Source organism: Carassius gibelio, chromosome B2, assembly GCF_023724105.1.
Source record: "Carassius gibelio isolate Cgi1373 ecotype wild population from Czech Republic chromosome B2, carGib1.2-hapl.c, whole genome shotgun sequence".
Taxonomy (NCBI): domain Eukaryota; kingdom Metazoa; phylum Chordata; class Actinopteri; order Cypriniformes; family Cyprinidae; genus Carassius; species Carassius gibelio.
In genome coordinates, this window is record NC_068397.1 from 5,496,805 (window position 1) to 5,514,686 (window position 17,882).

Genomic DNA, 17,882 nt, shown 5'->3' on the forward strand with positions numbered 1-17,882 from the left:
AGAATATATGCCTAATATATTACATGATATTTTCCAGTATACTGCAATATATTTTTGTTTCATAAGGGCAGACAAAGGATACAGACTTCAATTCACTGTAAAACCTCCTGTGTTCAATTGAGTGGTAATTTCAGTGGCCCAAGGGGGAATAGCTCAGGTTTTGGAGGAATAAATATACTCTTTAATGAGAAAAGGAGTGATAAGAATGATTCCAACTCCATTCTTTCGGAATGTGTCTTCGACTACTGGGTCTGATGGCCTCTACAGTGTCAGGGTTTCCTCTGGGACTGCTGAGAATGAGGGATTTTCAGGGCATTCGCCCCACAAGCTGCCTCAGCTGCAGAGTGGGCATCTCACCAGAATGCATGAGCGCTCTCTGTCATTGGAGAGCCCTGTCTTTTCTGCATCTGATGCATCTGTGTGACAACAGATGCATCTCTCATGGGCTGGGGGGCAGTGTTCGAGGGCAGAACATTGAGGGGAGTTTGGTCATCGGCACTGAGATAGAAGCACATACATTTTCTATGTTTATGGAAAAACTATACTTTCTAATAAAAAAAAAGAAGAATATTCAATCCAACTACAAGCAACAGGACAAATATCATAAGTTTTTAAATAGAAATTAAATAAAGTAATCAAATGTAAAAAAATCATTGCATATTGGACTGTATAAATTAAAGATTATTCTTTATTAAAGTTATAAAAGTTTTTTAATCAAGAGCAGTGAGTGATTTCTTTGTTGTTGCTTTTCGATTAATATTAAGACTGTAACTTTAAGAGAATGCACTGAGACATTGGCCTGCGTTCAGCCGGCTATATCTGCTGTAGTAGGCTACTTACCATAATGGGCATTTTGACATAATTTTTGTGTGAATTTGTCCATTTAAACAATACTTCAGAGAGAGCTTAATTTTTGCGTGTGTTCTAAGACGAGTTGGAGTTCTTCGGGTGAGCGCATGCACAATTCTTCTCACTGCACGCGCGAGCTCACGTCCTCTGACTCTTAAATGTTTAAACTGACAAAGCTTAAATGAGTTTAGTTTAAATACATATTAACATGTGCTGTTCAGATCTCATCTGTGAATGTGCGCTATCAGCACCCGGATGATGACGGAATAAATGACTGCTAATATTCCAGCATACTGCATTCACATTGATCAAGAGTGAATGGTTTGTCCAGGTTTTTTCCCCCCCCCATCGCTATTGTTGTAATGTCTGGGATTCCAGAATGCACATCCATCAACAGAAACATTTATTAGTTGAACCCAGTTTGTTTTACGTGCTATTTATAGCAAACCATATGACAGATGCTTTGTCAGATTTAAGTTGTCCCAGCATGTGCTGAACCGTGTGGGGTGAACCGAACTTTTTTATTTTTTTTTGTGAACCATGCCACCCCTAGCTCATGGTGTGGCAGAGATTCAGCCAGGCTACAGTAGATCTCTTTGCATCGCACGAAGACATGCAATGTCCCCTGTTCTTCTCTCTGGTGGGAAATGATGATCCATTGTGGATGCTCTAGGCCACGAGTTGCCAGATCTGTTACTTTACGCTTTCCCTCCATTGAGCCTGATTGAGCCGACACTACAAAGTGTTCGTTAACGAAAACATGTTATGATTCTGATCGCGCCATACTGGCCGAGGAGACTTTGCCAGTTAGCAGTGCACAGGGATCTCCCCTTACAAGCATGGGGGGAAATATTTCACCTCTCCCCTAAGAAACTAGCTCTCTGGGCCTGGCCTGTGTGAGGCTATATCTGAATGCAGCTGGGTTACCTCTGAAAGTGATTGAGACAATTCAGAATGCGAGGGCTGCCTCAATGTGCTCTTTATATAATCTCAAATGGAGGGTATTTGAGAGTTTGTGCACAGATAGGAACATAGTTCCTTTCTTATGTTCAATTTCGGATTTGCTTTTTTTTTTTTTTTTTTTTTACAGGACCTTCTAGATAAGGGCAAAGCCTTTTCTACGGTTAAGGTTTATCTGTCCGCTATCTCGGCATGTCATGTGGGTATTAACGCGGGTACTATTGGCCAGCACCCTCTCGTCTATCGATTTATGAGAGGTGCACCCAGGTTACACCCAGTACCAAAGCCACTGATCCTGCCCTGGGGGACCTTGTCTGTGGTTCTGAACTAACTCTTTAAAGCCCCTTTTGAGCCCATTGATAAAATTGAAGTTATAGCTCTAAAGACAGCTCTGTAACTCGCTCTCACTACAACAAAAAGGGGGGAGTGAACAACATGCTTTATCAGTTCACTCCTCATGTATGATGTTCACTCCGGGTGTTCAAAAAGTCACTTTTAGAACTAACCCTGCATTCTTCCCAAAGTGTTTGATCACGCTGGTGCAGTTCAATCAGGGGACCTGCTAGCTTTTCATCCACAACCCTTTGCATCCCCAGAGGAGGAGAGGTTACACAGTTTATGTCCTGTTCCTTCTCTGCATATGCATGTTCAGAGAACACATACACTTCATAAGAGCAATCAGCTGTTTGTCTTGTGGACTGGCTCTTACAAAGGAAGACACATCTCTATGTCAACGCCTTTCTCATTGGGTGGTGGAGGCAATCGTATTATGTTACAATAGTTAGAATTTGGAGCCCCCAATAGGACTACAAGTACACTCTACTAGAGGCATGAAAACTTCCTGGGCTCTGTTTAGAGGCATCTCTATTCAGGAAATTTGTGCGGCAGCCAGCTGGTCTTCTCCGCACACATTTGCTTGTTTCTATGAGCCCTCTCTGGCCCATTCAGTTCTGGGAGTGAGTAATCAGGTTGTATAATGCAATTTTATTAAAGGGCGAATTCCTCATATTATTCTGTTTTCACCTCTGCCGGGATTTTTGCAGACAATTTTGCGATTTAAATTTTAATCACGATTTTGACACACACAGACATGCTTTACAGTCATAAATGCATTCAGTATAAATTTTAAACACATTTCCAAAAGAAAACAAATGAGAGCTTTATCTCTAGCTTACTGTAACAGTGCCTAAGGTGTTATAGGTTTTGCCCAATATATTTATTGCCCAAGGGTCACTGTACGCATCTGCAGTGCGTATACTGTAAGTTATGTGTAAGCGGTTCAGAAGCAGCAACGAGAGTGCATTATTGTAACGCAAAAGCACATTAAAATAATGCGCAAGCGCGAATCTATCCACTTGCACCAGTGATGCGTGGATCAATGTATTAATAACTTGCACCCGACCGACATTTTCAACTAACCCAACCGCAACTCGGAACGCAAAAAAATAACAATTAAATATTGTACCCGACCCGCATTTTTAAAAAGCAGTAAATGCTCATCGTAGCGTCATTGTGCCATAGGAACGTAGGCAAAACTAACTAGGCAAAAAAAAACAAAAAAAAAAAAACCTAATATATTATAATTTTCTAGTTTAAAAGTAGACATTTCAAGCTGTCTGTAATATATAGCCTATATTTCTCAAAACTGTGAGGCACACGCTGAGTTTAATTCACATGCAATGCAAGTGATCGTGCTGGCACCTTATTACATTGTCTTCTAGGCTATATATTTGCTTCTTATTTCTTAAATACGGGGAACTGATTGATAAAACATTGATCAAAATTAAGATAATTTATACAAAACGAAAATCTTTTAAAAAGAGTTTTCTATAAAACAAAACTTAATGAAGTCGTCAAAATCATATTTTACCAAAAACAGCACTGTTGCTCCCTATGCAGTCTTCTTTGCCACCTCCATCTTTACGTGCAGACTGAGTTAGTAGGTCATCTTCATGCCAGTTATTCAGCCAATAAAGTGTAGGCCTATGTATTTCAAAAATGCTACTGCGACCCGAATATCATTAAAAATATTTTTGAATGACTCATAACTGCAGGCACCCGCTCATTTTGTATCAACCCGCGCATCACTGACTCGCACGCAGATTTCCTTTGCTCTGTTAAAGGAACACTCCACTCCACCAGATAGGTGGGCAAATGCATTTTTTGTGTCAGTGCATGCATTGTTTTAGTTTGACTGGGTCGGCGTTAGCTTAGCTTAGCACAATGAATGGAATCCTTTGTTGCCAGCTAGCATGGCCTGAGTAAAAGTGATCAAAAAATAAAAAAAACCCCCACCTAATTACTTCTTGTGGCCTGCGTATTCACAACGAGTACAAATAGCGATCCAGATTAACACTAGGCGATTTCCTAGGCAGATATTGACTTGGGACTATATTATGGGGAAGCACAGGCGAAGCACTGCTGCTTAGGCGAAGCACTGCTACTTCGGCGCAGAGATATCACGCAACACATGAAATCCCACGACTTCCGTCAACATACCGGCGTGAATAGTAGCTGCCTGTCTATTTTCCTTACAGTACACGAATGGCGATGAACATGGCTGATTTTGAGAGATACGAAGAGGGTGACTTCTCAGACAGTCAAGAACCAGAACCATACCTATTTGAACCAGAGTTTACAGAAGACGAGCTGCGTGCTTTGGAAACAGAACGACAAGAGGAGGAGGTTGCGATCGCTCAACAGCTTGAGGACGTGAGGATGAGAGCCAACATGAACTGGTGGTGTGAATGTGGGGGAATATGCCAATCTATGCCGACGGAAATAGAGTGAAGACCGTTCTGCTACCTCCTTTGGTCAAAATGCTAGTAGCCTTCTCCTCTCTAGTAGTTATACCTTATCCCTATCTTTCAGACGTAGTACCGTCTTTCTGGACCCATATTCCATTTTTTCAAAGTAGTCCTCTGGTGCAAAATGTTCTTCGCAAACACGATACTGCTTTATTTTGTTGAGAGGCGTTGAACTACAGATCTCCAGAGCTGCTAGCCATTTATTTCTCAGTTCCACATTAGATGGAATTCTGTGAAACATTACATTCGTGTATGTCCTTTGCTTGTTCTCACAACCTTTTGCTATGCAGGTAATAACCATGTTTGCTGTCACTTCTCAAAATAAATCATCCAAAAGCGAAGACACTCGGTGCAGGTCATGCCAGTATGTTCTTCTTCTTCTGTTTTTTTGACGCGTTGCACGCCGGTATGTTGACGGAAGTCGTGGGATTTCATGTGTTGCGTGATATCTCTGCGCCGAAGTAGCAGTGCTTCACCTAAGCAGCAGTGCTTCGCCTGTGCTTCATAATATAGTCCCAAAATATAGTCCCAAGTCAATATCTGCCTAGGAAATCGCCTAGTGTTAATCTGGATCGCTATTTGTACTCGTTGTGAATACCCAGGCCACAAGAAGTAATTAGGTGGGATTTTTTAAATTTTTTTGATCACTTTTACTCAGGCCACGCTAGCTGGCAACAAAGGATTCCATTCATTGTGCTAAGCTAAGCTAACGCCGACCCAGTCAAACTAAAACAATGCGTGCACTGACACAAAAATGCATTTGCCCACCTATCTAAATGTAGGAAATAATGTGAATAAGCCCTATTTCAAAAAACGGCGGAGTGTTCCTTTAACAAAACCAGATGCGCGTGCTCAGATCATAGACTGTATAAGGCTCAGATATATGCTGCCTTACAACCAGGGTTCTAAATTAACTTTTTTGATGACCAGCCAATGTGGCTGGTAACTTTCTAAAGTTACCAGCCAATCAGAATTTCCACTAGCCATTTTTTTTTTCGGTAAAAATAACAAATGATGAGTGCCACTGAATTTCCAATCCGTGCACACAGATTTAGTAAACCGTACCCTAGGTTTTTGAATCCGTACCCACAAATTCATAATCCATGCGCACGCTTTCGCAATCAGTTCCCACGGATATGTAAACCGTACTCACGGTTCCTGTTCCTGTTCCTGGTAACAGTTCCTGTTAACATACAGTTTTATTGAATATTATTATGTGGAATAGGTTTAATAATAATAAAGGAATAATCTTATAATAGCACTTGATTATTATTGTACAATAAACCTGCCATTATGACTAACTCTGGAGTAATTTTTTCCTCAGTTGTAAATTGTTTTGGATTAAAGATTCTTATGCATAACCTATATAATAATATATAATAATGAGAAAAATAAAAATAAAGTCATTCTTATAATTTTAATTTGTAGGCTAAATAAATGAGTACAAGAAAATTATTCATTAATTGCTTTATTTTTAAATAAACTTTGACAGTTTTGTAAATGCTTGTGTACAATTCTTTCTTAATATATATGAAGATTTTTTTTTTGTTTTGATTTTATTAAACTAAGCTCCATCCACCCCACCTGCCTGAGTTAGATGCAAGTTTCACTGTTAATGTTATTATTAAATAATGAGGCCAAAAATAACATTGCATTCAGTTAGAGAGAAAAGGAATGAAAACATAACCGGCAAATTATTTGATTTGTTTTGCTTTTTACTAGGGCCGGGACTTTAACGCGTTAATTGAGATTAATTAATTACACAAAAAATAACGCGTTAACTAAGATTAATTAATTACAGAAAAAAAATTCCCGAATTTTTAATAACTTATTTTTGCACCGCGGAACGTTTCTCACTGGATGAGTTTCGGCGGACCGATTATACTGGAGCACCAACTAGCGTTCGCATATCACCGCAGCAGCACATTGAGCCCCAAGTATCACCTCAACGCAAAACATATAGCAGCTAGCGTGGACTTTACACTTTATGTTGAACTATGTATTATTTTGTTGGTGCAACAGTTTATGTTGAACTCTTTATTGTTTTGGCCAAGGTTGTTGAGAGTTGGACTTAGTATGTTATGGCCTCTGAAGCAACAGAGAGATGTTTTCTAATAGTCAGTGTTTCTAATGTTCTGAATGTAATTGACAGTTTCGTGTTTTAGTTAAAAAAAACACTTTACAGAAGGTTCCAGCACCTATAAGCTTCCTGAATTTCTGAAATGTACTATTTCTAAATTGTTTCTAAATATGCTATTGCTACACTTCATGGCAAAAATTGCACTGGTCTGCTAGACTTGGTTGAACAAAAATAAACAATATTTTGTTGCTTAAGCTTATGTATTCAGTCATTATTCAATGGTATACTATAAATCCATGTGAAAAAAAATTACTTCTCACTGTTCTCAGGTCAAATATTTATATGCGATTAAAATGCGATTAATTTCGATTAATTAATTACAAAGCCTCTAATTAATTAGATTAATTTTTTTAATCGAGTCCCGGCCCTACTTTTTACCCTTATTTTCTTCTTCTTTTTAGCGTTTATTTTTTTGGCCATAAAACACAGGCGGCTGTGTCTTATCCTATTGGTGATTAATGTAAAATAAACGCTCAAAGACTCATTGGATACTATGAAAAATAATGTTTAATAAACAGAAATTAATCTGCAGGTGGGGACGGAGCTACAAATGCGCGTCAGTTTACAAATCCGAGGGAACGGATTGCGAAAGCATGCGCACGGATTATGAATTTGTGTGTACGGATTCAAAAACTGATGGTACGGTTTACAAAATCTGAGTGCGCGGATTGGGAATTCGTGGGTACGGTTTGTTTAACCAAGGGAAAAGTTTATGAATTCGTGAGTACGGTTTATAAACTGAGGGGACGGATTGCAAAACCGTCGTCATGGATTGATTTTTTTTCTCCTACAGGCGATGTGCGGGGCTCCGTAATATCCTCATCCCCTGCCTCGTTCCTCATTTCGCCCCCAGAAATCCGTCCCAATCACCGCCATATTTAGTTTCATCTTAATTTTTTTCTTTAATAGCTTACTTCCTCCTCTTTCTGTCTATGGTCCATGCTCTGGCTCCATTTGTTCTTCTTCCTTGTGTTTTCTGATGGACGCTCTATTCCTTGTTTTTTCGCGCTGGTTTCACTGCAAACTGCGTGCAGCCAATGGGCATATGAAACGTCATCACGTAGGATTACAGCATAGTGTTCATGGGAAATGTAGGAAGTGTTGCCAGGGGGATAAATGACCGAGAACAGAGCCTCATGTCATGCATCACCGGCCAAACTGGCTAGTAAGTTTTAATTAACACCCTTTTAATTTAGAACCCTGCTAACAACGTGTCTCCTCTCCCTCAACCTGTGTCCTGTGCACTCACAACTCTCTCTGTGCTCACGCGCAAGATATAAAATCTTTTCGCACCTTTCTATTTATAACCTTTTCTGTTTTCGTCTTTTTACTGCGTGCAGTGTGAACGTTCTGTTCCGTAAACATGGGCTCGGAAAAAAAAAGGCTAAGCATCCCAGAAAGAGTGTGTGAACCTGGAGTTAGGCATATGCCCAGTCTGCTCTCAGTGCTCTGCTCTTGCAGCTGCATCCTGATTGGTTCAGATAACATACTGCAGGAGGTCAGGGCTGCAGAAAATCGTGCTATAAGGCGATTTAGAAATTGCGCACACTCAAATCGCTATTTTATTTCGATTTCGATTAATCGCACAGCGCTAATTTAAACCAAGTGGCAACCTCCTGCTCTCTCTCGTGAAGCCAACAAGGAAGTGACTTAAACTGTAATTCATCAACTGACCCCTTGAGGCTGACTCCAAAAGGGTGTCAATCCCATAGACTCCCCATGTTAAAATGCCCAACTTTACAGCAGCAAAAAAATGTTTAAAGCCTGGTATAAAAAAAATATTTTGGTCTATATAGCAAATATTTTGCTTCATGACAACTGTGAGGGGGATAACATTTTTTATAACTCACCCTTTTAAATTATTTTAATTCTTAAAGTTCTACATAATTAAGGGCGTGGCAGTGAGTGACAGGTGGATTGCCACTGCTGTCACTGCCACTGAGCTAGGTGGACGTGGCTTCAGCAATCAGCTCCCGCCTTTTTGCCCATTTTCAATTATCCCGCCACACCCAATTTGATCTTCAAAAACGCTCCATGTCCATGTTTTTATAGTCTATGATTTAAACCTGCTGCAGGGGACTCAATATTAGGACACTTTAAAATACCATATGACCTGCTCTTTAACTGTATTGCCTTATACCGTTTCGCTTATTAAAAAAATAAAATATTGTACAAGCTTGATATACCGCCCAGCCCTAGTTACACACACTCTTGACTTCTTCTCTAACCTTAATGGTCTCAGCTTCCTCTGCAATGCTGTTAAAAGCTTCCCTCTGCTGCCGGGAGAGCTGCTCAGCCTCCTCATATTCCCTCTTGTGTGTCAGCATCTGATTCCTTGCAGCTTCAAATTCCTCTCGACACGCACTTATTCGGCTGCTGAGCTCCTCCAGTTCCTCTTCCTGAACACAGAGCCATAATTAGACACAGAAACCCACCGAAACATTTATCTTTATAATGAGTGAATCTGTTTGTTACCAAAGTTTTCAAATCTTCTGACTGAGGTTCCTCAACATTTTGCAATTCTGTAAGCTCGGCTTGAAGCTTACGACAGCATTCCTGTCAGTAAAAATAAACAAAAAAAATACATATTAGAACAAATTTGGTTAAAATGCTATGATGTGGTCTGTGCACGGCAGGTATTTAATGACCTGGGCTTTCTTGACTTCTTCATGGGCCCTGCAAAGCAAAAAAAAAAAAAAAGGTTTTGATCTTTTTTAGTTATTGATCAGGTTAATAGAAAACTCTCTACATGAATATAAATCCTGAATCCAATCTAACATCAAAATTAATGAAAAACATAAAAAAATAAATAATAAAAAAAATAATAATCGGGGTACAAAAAAGGTAATGACAACATCTCATTGCAGATGGGAGGATTGACAATGCACAATTAAATGATCACATTGTATGTTGGTTTGACATGCTGAGTTAGTGTTGGCTTGACAAAGATGACAGTTTGAATTTTAAACTGCTACCATTCAAAAGTTAAACAGGGTGGTTGACTGCTTTTTTTCAAGGCTTGATTGTGTTTATGAGGTGTAGTCTAACAGTTAATGCTTTGTTAAAAAAAATAAAATAAAAATAAATAAATAAATATATATATATATATATATATATATATATATATATAAATATATATATATATATATATATATATATATATGCATTATGTTTTACATAAGTCACCTTTATTCTACACCACTCTGTCCCTTCTCCTATGAGTGCTCTGATGACTTCCTGGTTCTATGAAGCCCTTTCCTCAGAAATATGCGAAAGGCTCAGATTGGCTAGCTGGCTCAGTGTGCTGTGATTCGTTAAACGTCAAGCCCCTCAGCTCAGTGGCATGTGCTCTGTTTGTATTGTAAAAAATGGCATCGTCAATATTGCTTATCCATTTAAGCCTGAATGAGACACAGAGGATATTAGTGAAGAGGACTGTGCAGAACCTGTGCAAGCACAGCTCTTACAGGGCATTTCAGAATGGTGTTTTTTTTGTTTATTGTTGTCTCATACTTTTAGAAATCCTGTTACTTGTAAATGCTACTGCTTATGTTAGCTTTCAATATACAGTTTTATCCTGATTAAAGCTTTAATAGAGCAGAATACATGATAGCGTTGAGGCATTTTTGTGAATTGTTAATTTTGTTGAAAACAAAAAGTGTCTGACAGCAAGTATTCTCATTACCACAGTAACCGCACATAGACGCGTCCACCATCTAAATAATAGGGAATCTACCTATATATATCTATGGTTATTTGTGATGTCGCCAACCGGGAAAGAAACTCGTTATAGTCCCTATCAGCCATAATTGTAGGCATTAAACTGCCATAATTTTAAAAGACAATATATAAGTTTGCATTGAACTTTTAGAGTTGTACAGTAAATTTGCAGATATTGTTCATGCTCAAACAGCAACATTGTACACTAAATAAAGTTACAAAAGTTCAAAATCACAATCAACTACCCCTTTAAATAAAGGGTCTCTTATTTTTACCAAGACTGCATTTATTTGATTTTAATGTTTAATAAAAAAACAAAAAACATTATCATCATCAACATTGAAATCAGTTGTAATGCTTTATATTTTAGTGGAAACGATTGATTTTATTCCCAGGATTCTTTGACGAATACAAAGTTTTAAAGATCAGAATTTATTTGAAATTGCAATGTTGTAACATAATAAATTACTTAATTTTCACTTTTTGAGTAATGTATTTGTCCCTTGCTGAATGAAAAATACTAAATTCTTTAGGGGTAATAAAGGTGCTGCTAAGGTGCTTTAAATTGTAGCTAAACGGCTGCTAAATTGTTTAGGGGGGTTGATACAAGTTAACTAGCATTAAAGAGATTCCAATGTCACACAGATACTAATGCTACTGATAAGATGTATCACACCCAGACATACCATCAGCCCATCAGTTTATAATTGTGCATTGCAGTTCTGTCATATGCTGCTTTAAATGCATGAGTGTTTTTTTTTTTTTTTTTTTAAGTCGTCTGGATTTTGATTAGCTGTCAATGTTTTTATCATTCATCAGCTGGAAATAATCATTCTGAAAGTGATCCCAATGGTTTGGTTCTTCTATCATGTCAGGTAGTCTGTTGTTTTTCCATCTCATCTGTTTATTTATTACTGTAAAACAAGCCAGTGTTGCCACTAGCCCCCATGCTTTAGGTCAAAATATGTTGCCTGTAGAAATTTTGGTAAGGATTAAGGACTAAGCTAAGGATTAAGAAAAATACTATAGACCTAAAATGTGGTAACTAATGGGCCGTTCTCAAAGAGCTTGATTGACAGGCGACCTGACCAATCAGAATGTGGATATTGTGTGTCACCATTGCTATCCGCCATCCATCCATCCATCCATCCATCTATCTAGTGTTTTTTTATTTGGCTGGGCCAGTGAAAATTTTTTCACTACTGAGGGCAAGTAAAACTGAATGTAGAGCCCTGCTATGGTGTGTGAACACTTTCAAAAAACATCAGCTGCCATACATTCCATGCAACATTATCTGCAACCAAGCATGGTGGTGGGAGTGTCATAGTCTGGGGCTGCATGAGTGCTGCTGGCAACGGGGAACTATAGTTCACTGAGGGTACCATGAATGCCAATATGTACTGTGACATACTGAAGCAGAGCATGAGACCATTGCCTTGCTAAAGAAGCTGAGAGTAAAGGTGTTGGACTGGCCAAGCATGTCTCCAGACCTAAACCCCATTAGCATCTGTGGGGCATCCGCAAAAGTAAGATGAGTGCAAGATCTCTAACATCCACCAGCTCCATGATGTCATGATGTAGGAGTGGAAGAAGACTGAGGGGTTAAGGCAGTGCTGGAAAATAATGGTGGCCACACAAAATATTGACACTTTTGGCCCAATTTCGACATTTTCACTTATGGGTGTACTCACTTTTGTGGCCAGCGGTTTAGACATTAATGGCTGTCTGTTGAGTTATTTTGAGGGGACAGCAAATTAACAATGTTATACAAGCTGTATACATTGTAGCAAAGTGTAATTTCTTCAATGTTGTCATGTGAAAAGTTTAATAAAATCAAACACTGAAATAGAAACAACAAATCACCACAGCCCTAATGATATTTTGATCCCTGTGTATAGAAAAGACTTTTACCAATAACTATCTTTCCTCGTTTGACCCAGTAGTGGTTCCAGTTCAGCTTGAATGTGATTCAACTTCTCCACATGAGTGTCAGCGGAGTTCGTCTGACTTATGCTGGACAGAGAGGAGGGGTTGGGTCATAATGAAATGGCTGGAAATGGTACAAACAATGTTACGTAATGTTGTTTCCTTTTTGTACACTTTGAAGTACCTGTGTTTGAGTTTTTGGATCCGCTTGTTAAGCCGATCTTTATCCTTTTCAAGGTCTCTCAAGTTAGTCTTTTTACGATGAAGACTAGCCTAAAAAAAGAAAAAAATTAAAAACAAAAAGCAATGAGAATCGAGTATATATATGGCCCGTTTTACTTCCCAAATTAGCATGAGAGTGCAATTCCAAAACATCACGATGGGAGGGTAAAGTTCTGTGGATGATTTACTAACAATGTGCAATTTAAAGAACGCAGAAGCAACATCTAATTTACATATAGTTGTGTTATGACCCCATTGGCCCCCTCAAGCATGGGGCCTGGTGGGAATGCACAAGTTAATTGCGGAGGAACAACAGTGAAGACATTCGGCACAACAATCTTGATCAGACATTTAAAAGTTCATCAACCGAAAGAACTATAGCTGAAACAACTAATCGGTTTAATCGATTAAAATCGATTATTAAAATAGTTGTCAACTAATTTAGTAATCGATTAGTTGCTAAATAACTTTTATTTGCCGTAAGCGGCTCATTTCGTGCATATTTCAGAAACTGCGTGGACCAAAGTGTGGCAGTAGTGTGTATGTGGCAGAAGTAGCAGCGAATAGCCAATAGCTGGCCTCGTTTTATGTCACATGCTTCCCGAACAACGTCTCTACAGCATTTAGCGGGATGTGGGAGTACTTTACTTTGAGCCTTCAAAAAAGAAGAGTAACCTGTAAACTCTGCACTACTGAACTGTTTAAGGGGCCGTTCACATATCGCGTCTTTTCCCCCTAAGACTTTTAATTTTGCAGATTCTCCAGTACAATGTTGTTTGCAAATGTTTAGTCGTAAAAGCTGATAACATTGCTTATTAACCATTAACATTTAAAGCTTTAAAAACATGTTCTGTGATCAGTTTGTCATTTATAAGTTCATAATTCAGTCTTGCAGCCTAATTATGACTGAATGAGAGAGGTAAATGTTTAAATATATTTGAAATGCACTTTTTTTCTAAATATTCACTGCTCTTTTTCACACAGCAGGATTTTTGTGTGTGTCCAATTTCTTTTCTGGACAACCTTCTGATGGATTTTACTTTAAATTGTGAGTTCCATTCAGGTTTCATGCCATTGGCACTTTTTTTCGAAGGATTGTTTACAATTTCACAGCATACGCTATAAAGCTGTTTCCCAGTAAATAATAAAATGCAATGTGCTGCAATTTTATTCTGTTTTATCCTTATTCTTCGTGAAAATATGTTCTGAAAGATTCCTTAATAAGCTTTGTTCAGGATGTTAAACTACTTTAGGAGCTCTAAGGACTGCCAATAATGTGAAAACATTATTTGAAATCTCCTTGTGAAATTTGCTAGAGTATGGGTCAGTGTTTTGATTCCAGAAGAGTTCGACAAAGGATAACTAACACATAATAAAACAACTCCAGGTATATTTTTGATGAGGATATGACAATGCAAAATGGTTAAAATCTCTTAAAAATCTATGCTGAATGATAAATACCCTTTATTAATAATTTACTTGGGGGAAAAAATGGGCAAAACTAAAATATAAGTACATAAACCGATTAATCGTAAAAATAATCGACAGATAAATCGATTATTAAAATAAATCGTTAGTTGCAGCCCTAGAAAGAACACGATGAGTATCAAAAGTCTGTTGATAATACAAAAACAGGCAAGACCTTCACCCCTCACTCAACCATCGGTGAAATCCTTCATTCTACAAAATCAGAGTTACAGCCGAGATAGTCCAAAAGCGCAAGCCATTGCAAAGAAAGTAATGGAATTTATTGTACTGGATGACAAAGGTTTCTGCCGTCTAATCGCACACATGGATCCACGATACACACTGCCCAGCAGACAATACTTTTCGTATGTGGCTCTACCCAAAATCTACAATGCTTTGTCAGCTCATGTTCACAGTATGCTGAAGTCAGAAACATTAGTTTTACCACTGATATATGGAGCACTGATGTGAGCCCAATATCTATGCTGAGTCTGATGGCCCAGTATATTGATGCAGATTTCGAATTACAGGAAAGTTCTCTTACATGCACAAGAATTCTCTGATTCACATCCAGCATCTGCGCTTGCAATGGCTTTTGACGAAATTCTTTAAACCTGGAACATTTCAAAAGCAAAGTGCATGTAATTGTGCATGATAATGGTGCAAACATCTAAGGCAATGCAGGATGCTCACTAGGGCTGTCACTTGAGAAAAATCTAATTTGAACGGATATCGAATATCATGCAATGTATTTGAATATATTTGAATATCTACGTGCAATATAATAATAATAATAATAATAAGGCTCTACTTAATAACAGGCTATATTATGTCATTTTTGTTTGTTTAATAAAAAGGTACAAGGATCTATATTTCTCCAACACAGTCAAACATAAACTGAAAAATATACCACACAGAGCAAGCTCACTGTTATCGAACCACGATGAGATATTGGGAGGATATATTAAGGATACGGGCAGCCGTACAGCACTGGTAATGCAGAGCTACCTGTCTGAGGCACAGATACCAAGAAGAGAACAGCCGTTGAAGTAGAGTTGCTTTCCTGTGCAAGCTGAAGTTGCGTGAGTGTACCTGTCCACAGCCTGCACAAGCATAGACAGTGAACGTTTGTTCAGCTCAGCTTCTCACGTGTTGGATGAGAAACGAAACAGACTAGCTTGCGACCAAGCTGAAATGCTTCTTTTTGTAAAGAAGAACTTGCATGCACTTTTGAAAAGCCAGAAGTGAACGTCAGTTCTGTAGGCTATAGGATGAATATTTTTTTATTTTACCTTAAAGGGGGGGTGAAATGCTCGTTTTCACTCAATATCATGTTAATCTTGAGTACATATATTGAGTACGTATTCTTACTACACAGTTATTGCTGTTAATTTCAGATGGTTACAGTTATTGTTTTCAATAGCCAAAACCCAGTTTAGCCTGTTAAATACCAAATAAACATCTTGTTTATGTATACTCTCATTCTTTCTTATTTGTTGCTTGATAAGAATAATAATAATAAAAAAATTAAAAAAATCAGAAATCGGTATTGGCCAGTTTTCTTGTAAAATATCAGTATTGGCCATGAAAAATCATGAATTTGCATCCCTAATGAGTTCTTCTGACATTCAAAATAAATTAACACATGTGGAAAAAATCGTCTCCCTTCTATCACTCTCTATTCTCTGTGGTGCCTCCTCTAGCAACAATAATTACAGCCATTTCAAGTGAAAAATTGTTTAAATGTCCCGTTCTTCGTGATCCCATGTTTTAAACTTTAGTTAGTGTGTAATGTTGTTGTTAGAGTATAAATAATATCTGTAAAATTCTAAAGCTCAAAGTTCAATGCCAAGCGAGAAATTTTATTTAACAGAATTCGCCTACATCGAACGACCAGTTTGGACTACATCCCTCTACTTCCTGCAGTAATGATGTCACTAAAACCGTTTTTTTGACTAAACTCGACCCACATGAATACACAAAAAAGGGGGCGTGGTCTTGCTGCGCTCGCAAGGAAGAGGAGAAAGAGTTTGTAGCCATTTTATTTTCATCATAGATTCCAATCATCTTTGTTTGGGCTTCCCAGGGACGCTGTACTTGGAGATTAATGGTTACAATTTATGTTTAACTCGGTTCCCGAAAATTATAATCCACATGTAAAACTATGTGCAGAACATTTTGCTGGGGACAGGTTCCTCAATCTCAATCAGTTTAATGCCAGATTCGCACAAAGATTATTATTGAAAATTGGAGCAGTTCTCTCTTTTTCTTGGAGAAGGCGTTGTTTATGGACCACAAGTGTAAGTGTATTTTATTATTCAAGTTGGTGCGTTTAACAGTTTCTGTAACTTATTACACAAAGGGCAACGCTGTTTAGCTTTGTTAACTAGATGGTAGTGCTGTGCAAAAATTTTTCATTTTGCGATTTTCATGTGCATCTCGTCAGTAAAAACGCTCCTGTGATTATAAGTACATCCCCAGCAATGCGTTCAGATCAGGATTGCCAGGTTTTCAAAACAAATCCCGCCCACTTGCTTCTCAAAACTAGTCCAAAACTATCCCAATCGTGTTTTCAGGAGGGCAGCCTGCGCTCAGCTGCTGTAGAATCACAGCACAGGAACCGTTGGCCCAATCAGAACTCGTTACGTATTTCTGAAGGAGAGACTTAATAGAACAAGGAAGTCATCAGCCTGTTTTTATGACAGTGAAAACAGCGGTATACAGATAAGTGAATTGTGTGAAAAATACTGTTTTTTTTTTGCACGCGAAACATGAACACATGTTGTATTTCACACTGTAAACACAATCAAAGCTTCAAAAAAAACACAAAAAACGTGACCTTTAAGCAGTGCCGGCCCGTCCAACAGGCGATACAGGTGGTCGCCTGGGCCCCCTCTTTGATTTTAGGGCCCCGCGAATAATGTCACGCATTTATGGTTGTTTTATTTTATCAAATGTCCACATATAGTATGAGTGGTTACGTATCAATTTCAATGCTATTGTAATGCACAGACCCCATTAAACATGATACAATTCACAATGATGGTGAGCAAAATACAAAACATATTTTATTAAAAGACTATCTCTGAATAATTCATACATGACAAATAGCTGAAAACGATAATAATAATAATAATAATAATAATAAACTGTCTAAATAAAAGCAGAAAAAAGATTAGAAACATACACAGCAGCACCACCCTCTATTTAGCATAACACCTCCCACAAAAGGCTATTGGGTGAACTAGAACGTTGTAACGTATTCCTAGTACAGATTCCACATATTCCACTTAGCCATAACTCTGCCATAACTCTGTAAATTATTTTCGATATATACCCGAGAAAGTATCTTAAATAAGTCTAAAGTTATATAACTTCATAAGTCACAGCTCATTTTTATCAACGAATTTCTAATTTATGCAATGCACATTGATGCTATTTTAATCTGAAATTAAATGGCATCCAAACGATATCTTTCCTGAGCCGAAAAACATAATACATTATTTATTAGTGTAGTATTAATACTTGATTAAATAAATGTGATGATGCCCATGATCACAGACATACTTGTGTGACATGTGAGAGAAAATTAGGCCACATTCAGCATGTTTCATTAAATAATCAATTAATTATCCATCCCACTAATTCATGCAAAAAAAAAAAAAAAAAAGGTCTCCTCCTCTTTCCAAATTTAAATCTGATTAAATATTTTTACACATGTATTAGGCCTACATGTTGAGTTTGTTTCAGGTAATAACAATGTAGACACTTAAATATTGAAATTGTATTTT

The 17,882-nt window shown here is 37.9% G+C and overlaps 1 protein-coding gene across 1 annotated transcript in view; it reads right to left on the minus strand.

Annotated features, from left to right (window-relative positions):
• Positions 1 to 17,882, minus strand: part of LOC127951560 (structural maintenance of chromosomes protein 6-like) — a 74,502-nt gene that overhangs the window by 36,567 nt on the left and 20,053 nt on the right. The window contains exons 12-16 of the mRNA XM_052549513.1: positions 12,587 to 12,675; positions 12,388 to 12,489; positions 9,405 to 9,432; positions 9,232 to 9,312; positions 8,985 to 9,155 (exon numbers count right to left, since the gene is read on the minus strand). Of these exons, the coding sequence (XP_052405473.1) occupies positions 8,985 to 9,155; positions 9,232 to 9,312; positions 9,405 to 9,432; positions 12,388 to 12,489; positions 12,587 to 12,675 (471 nt within the window). The remainder of the gene's footprint in view (positions 1 to 8,984; positions 9,156 to 9,231; positions 9,313 to 9,404; positions 9,433 to 12,387; positions 12,490 to 12,586; positions 12,676 to 17,882) is intronic.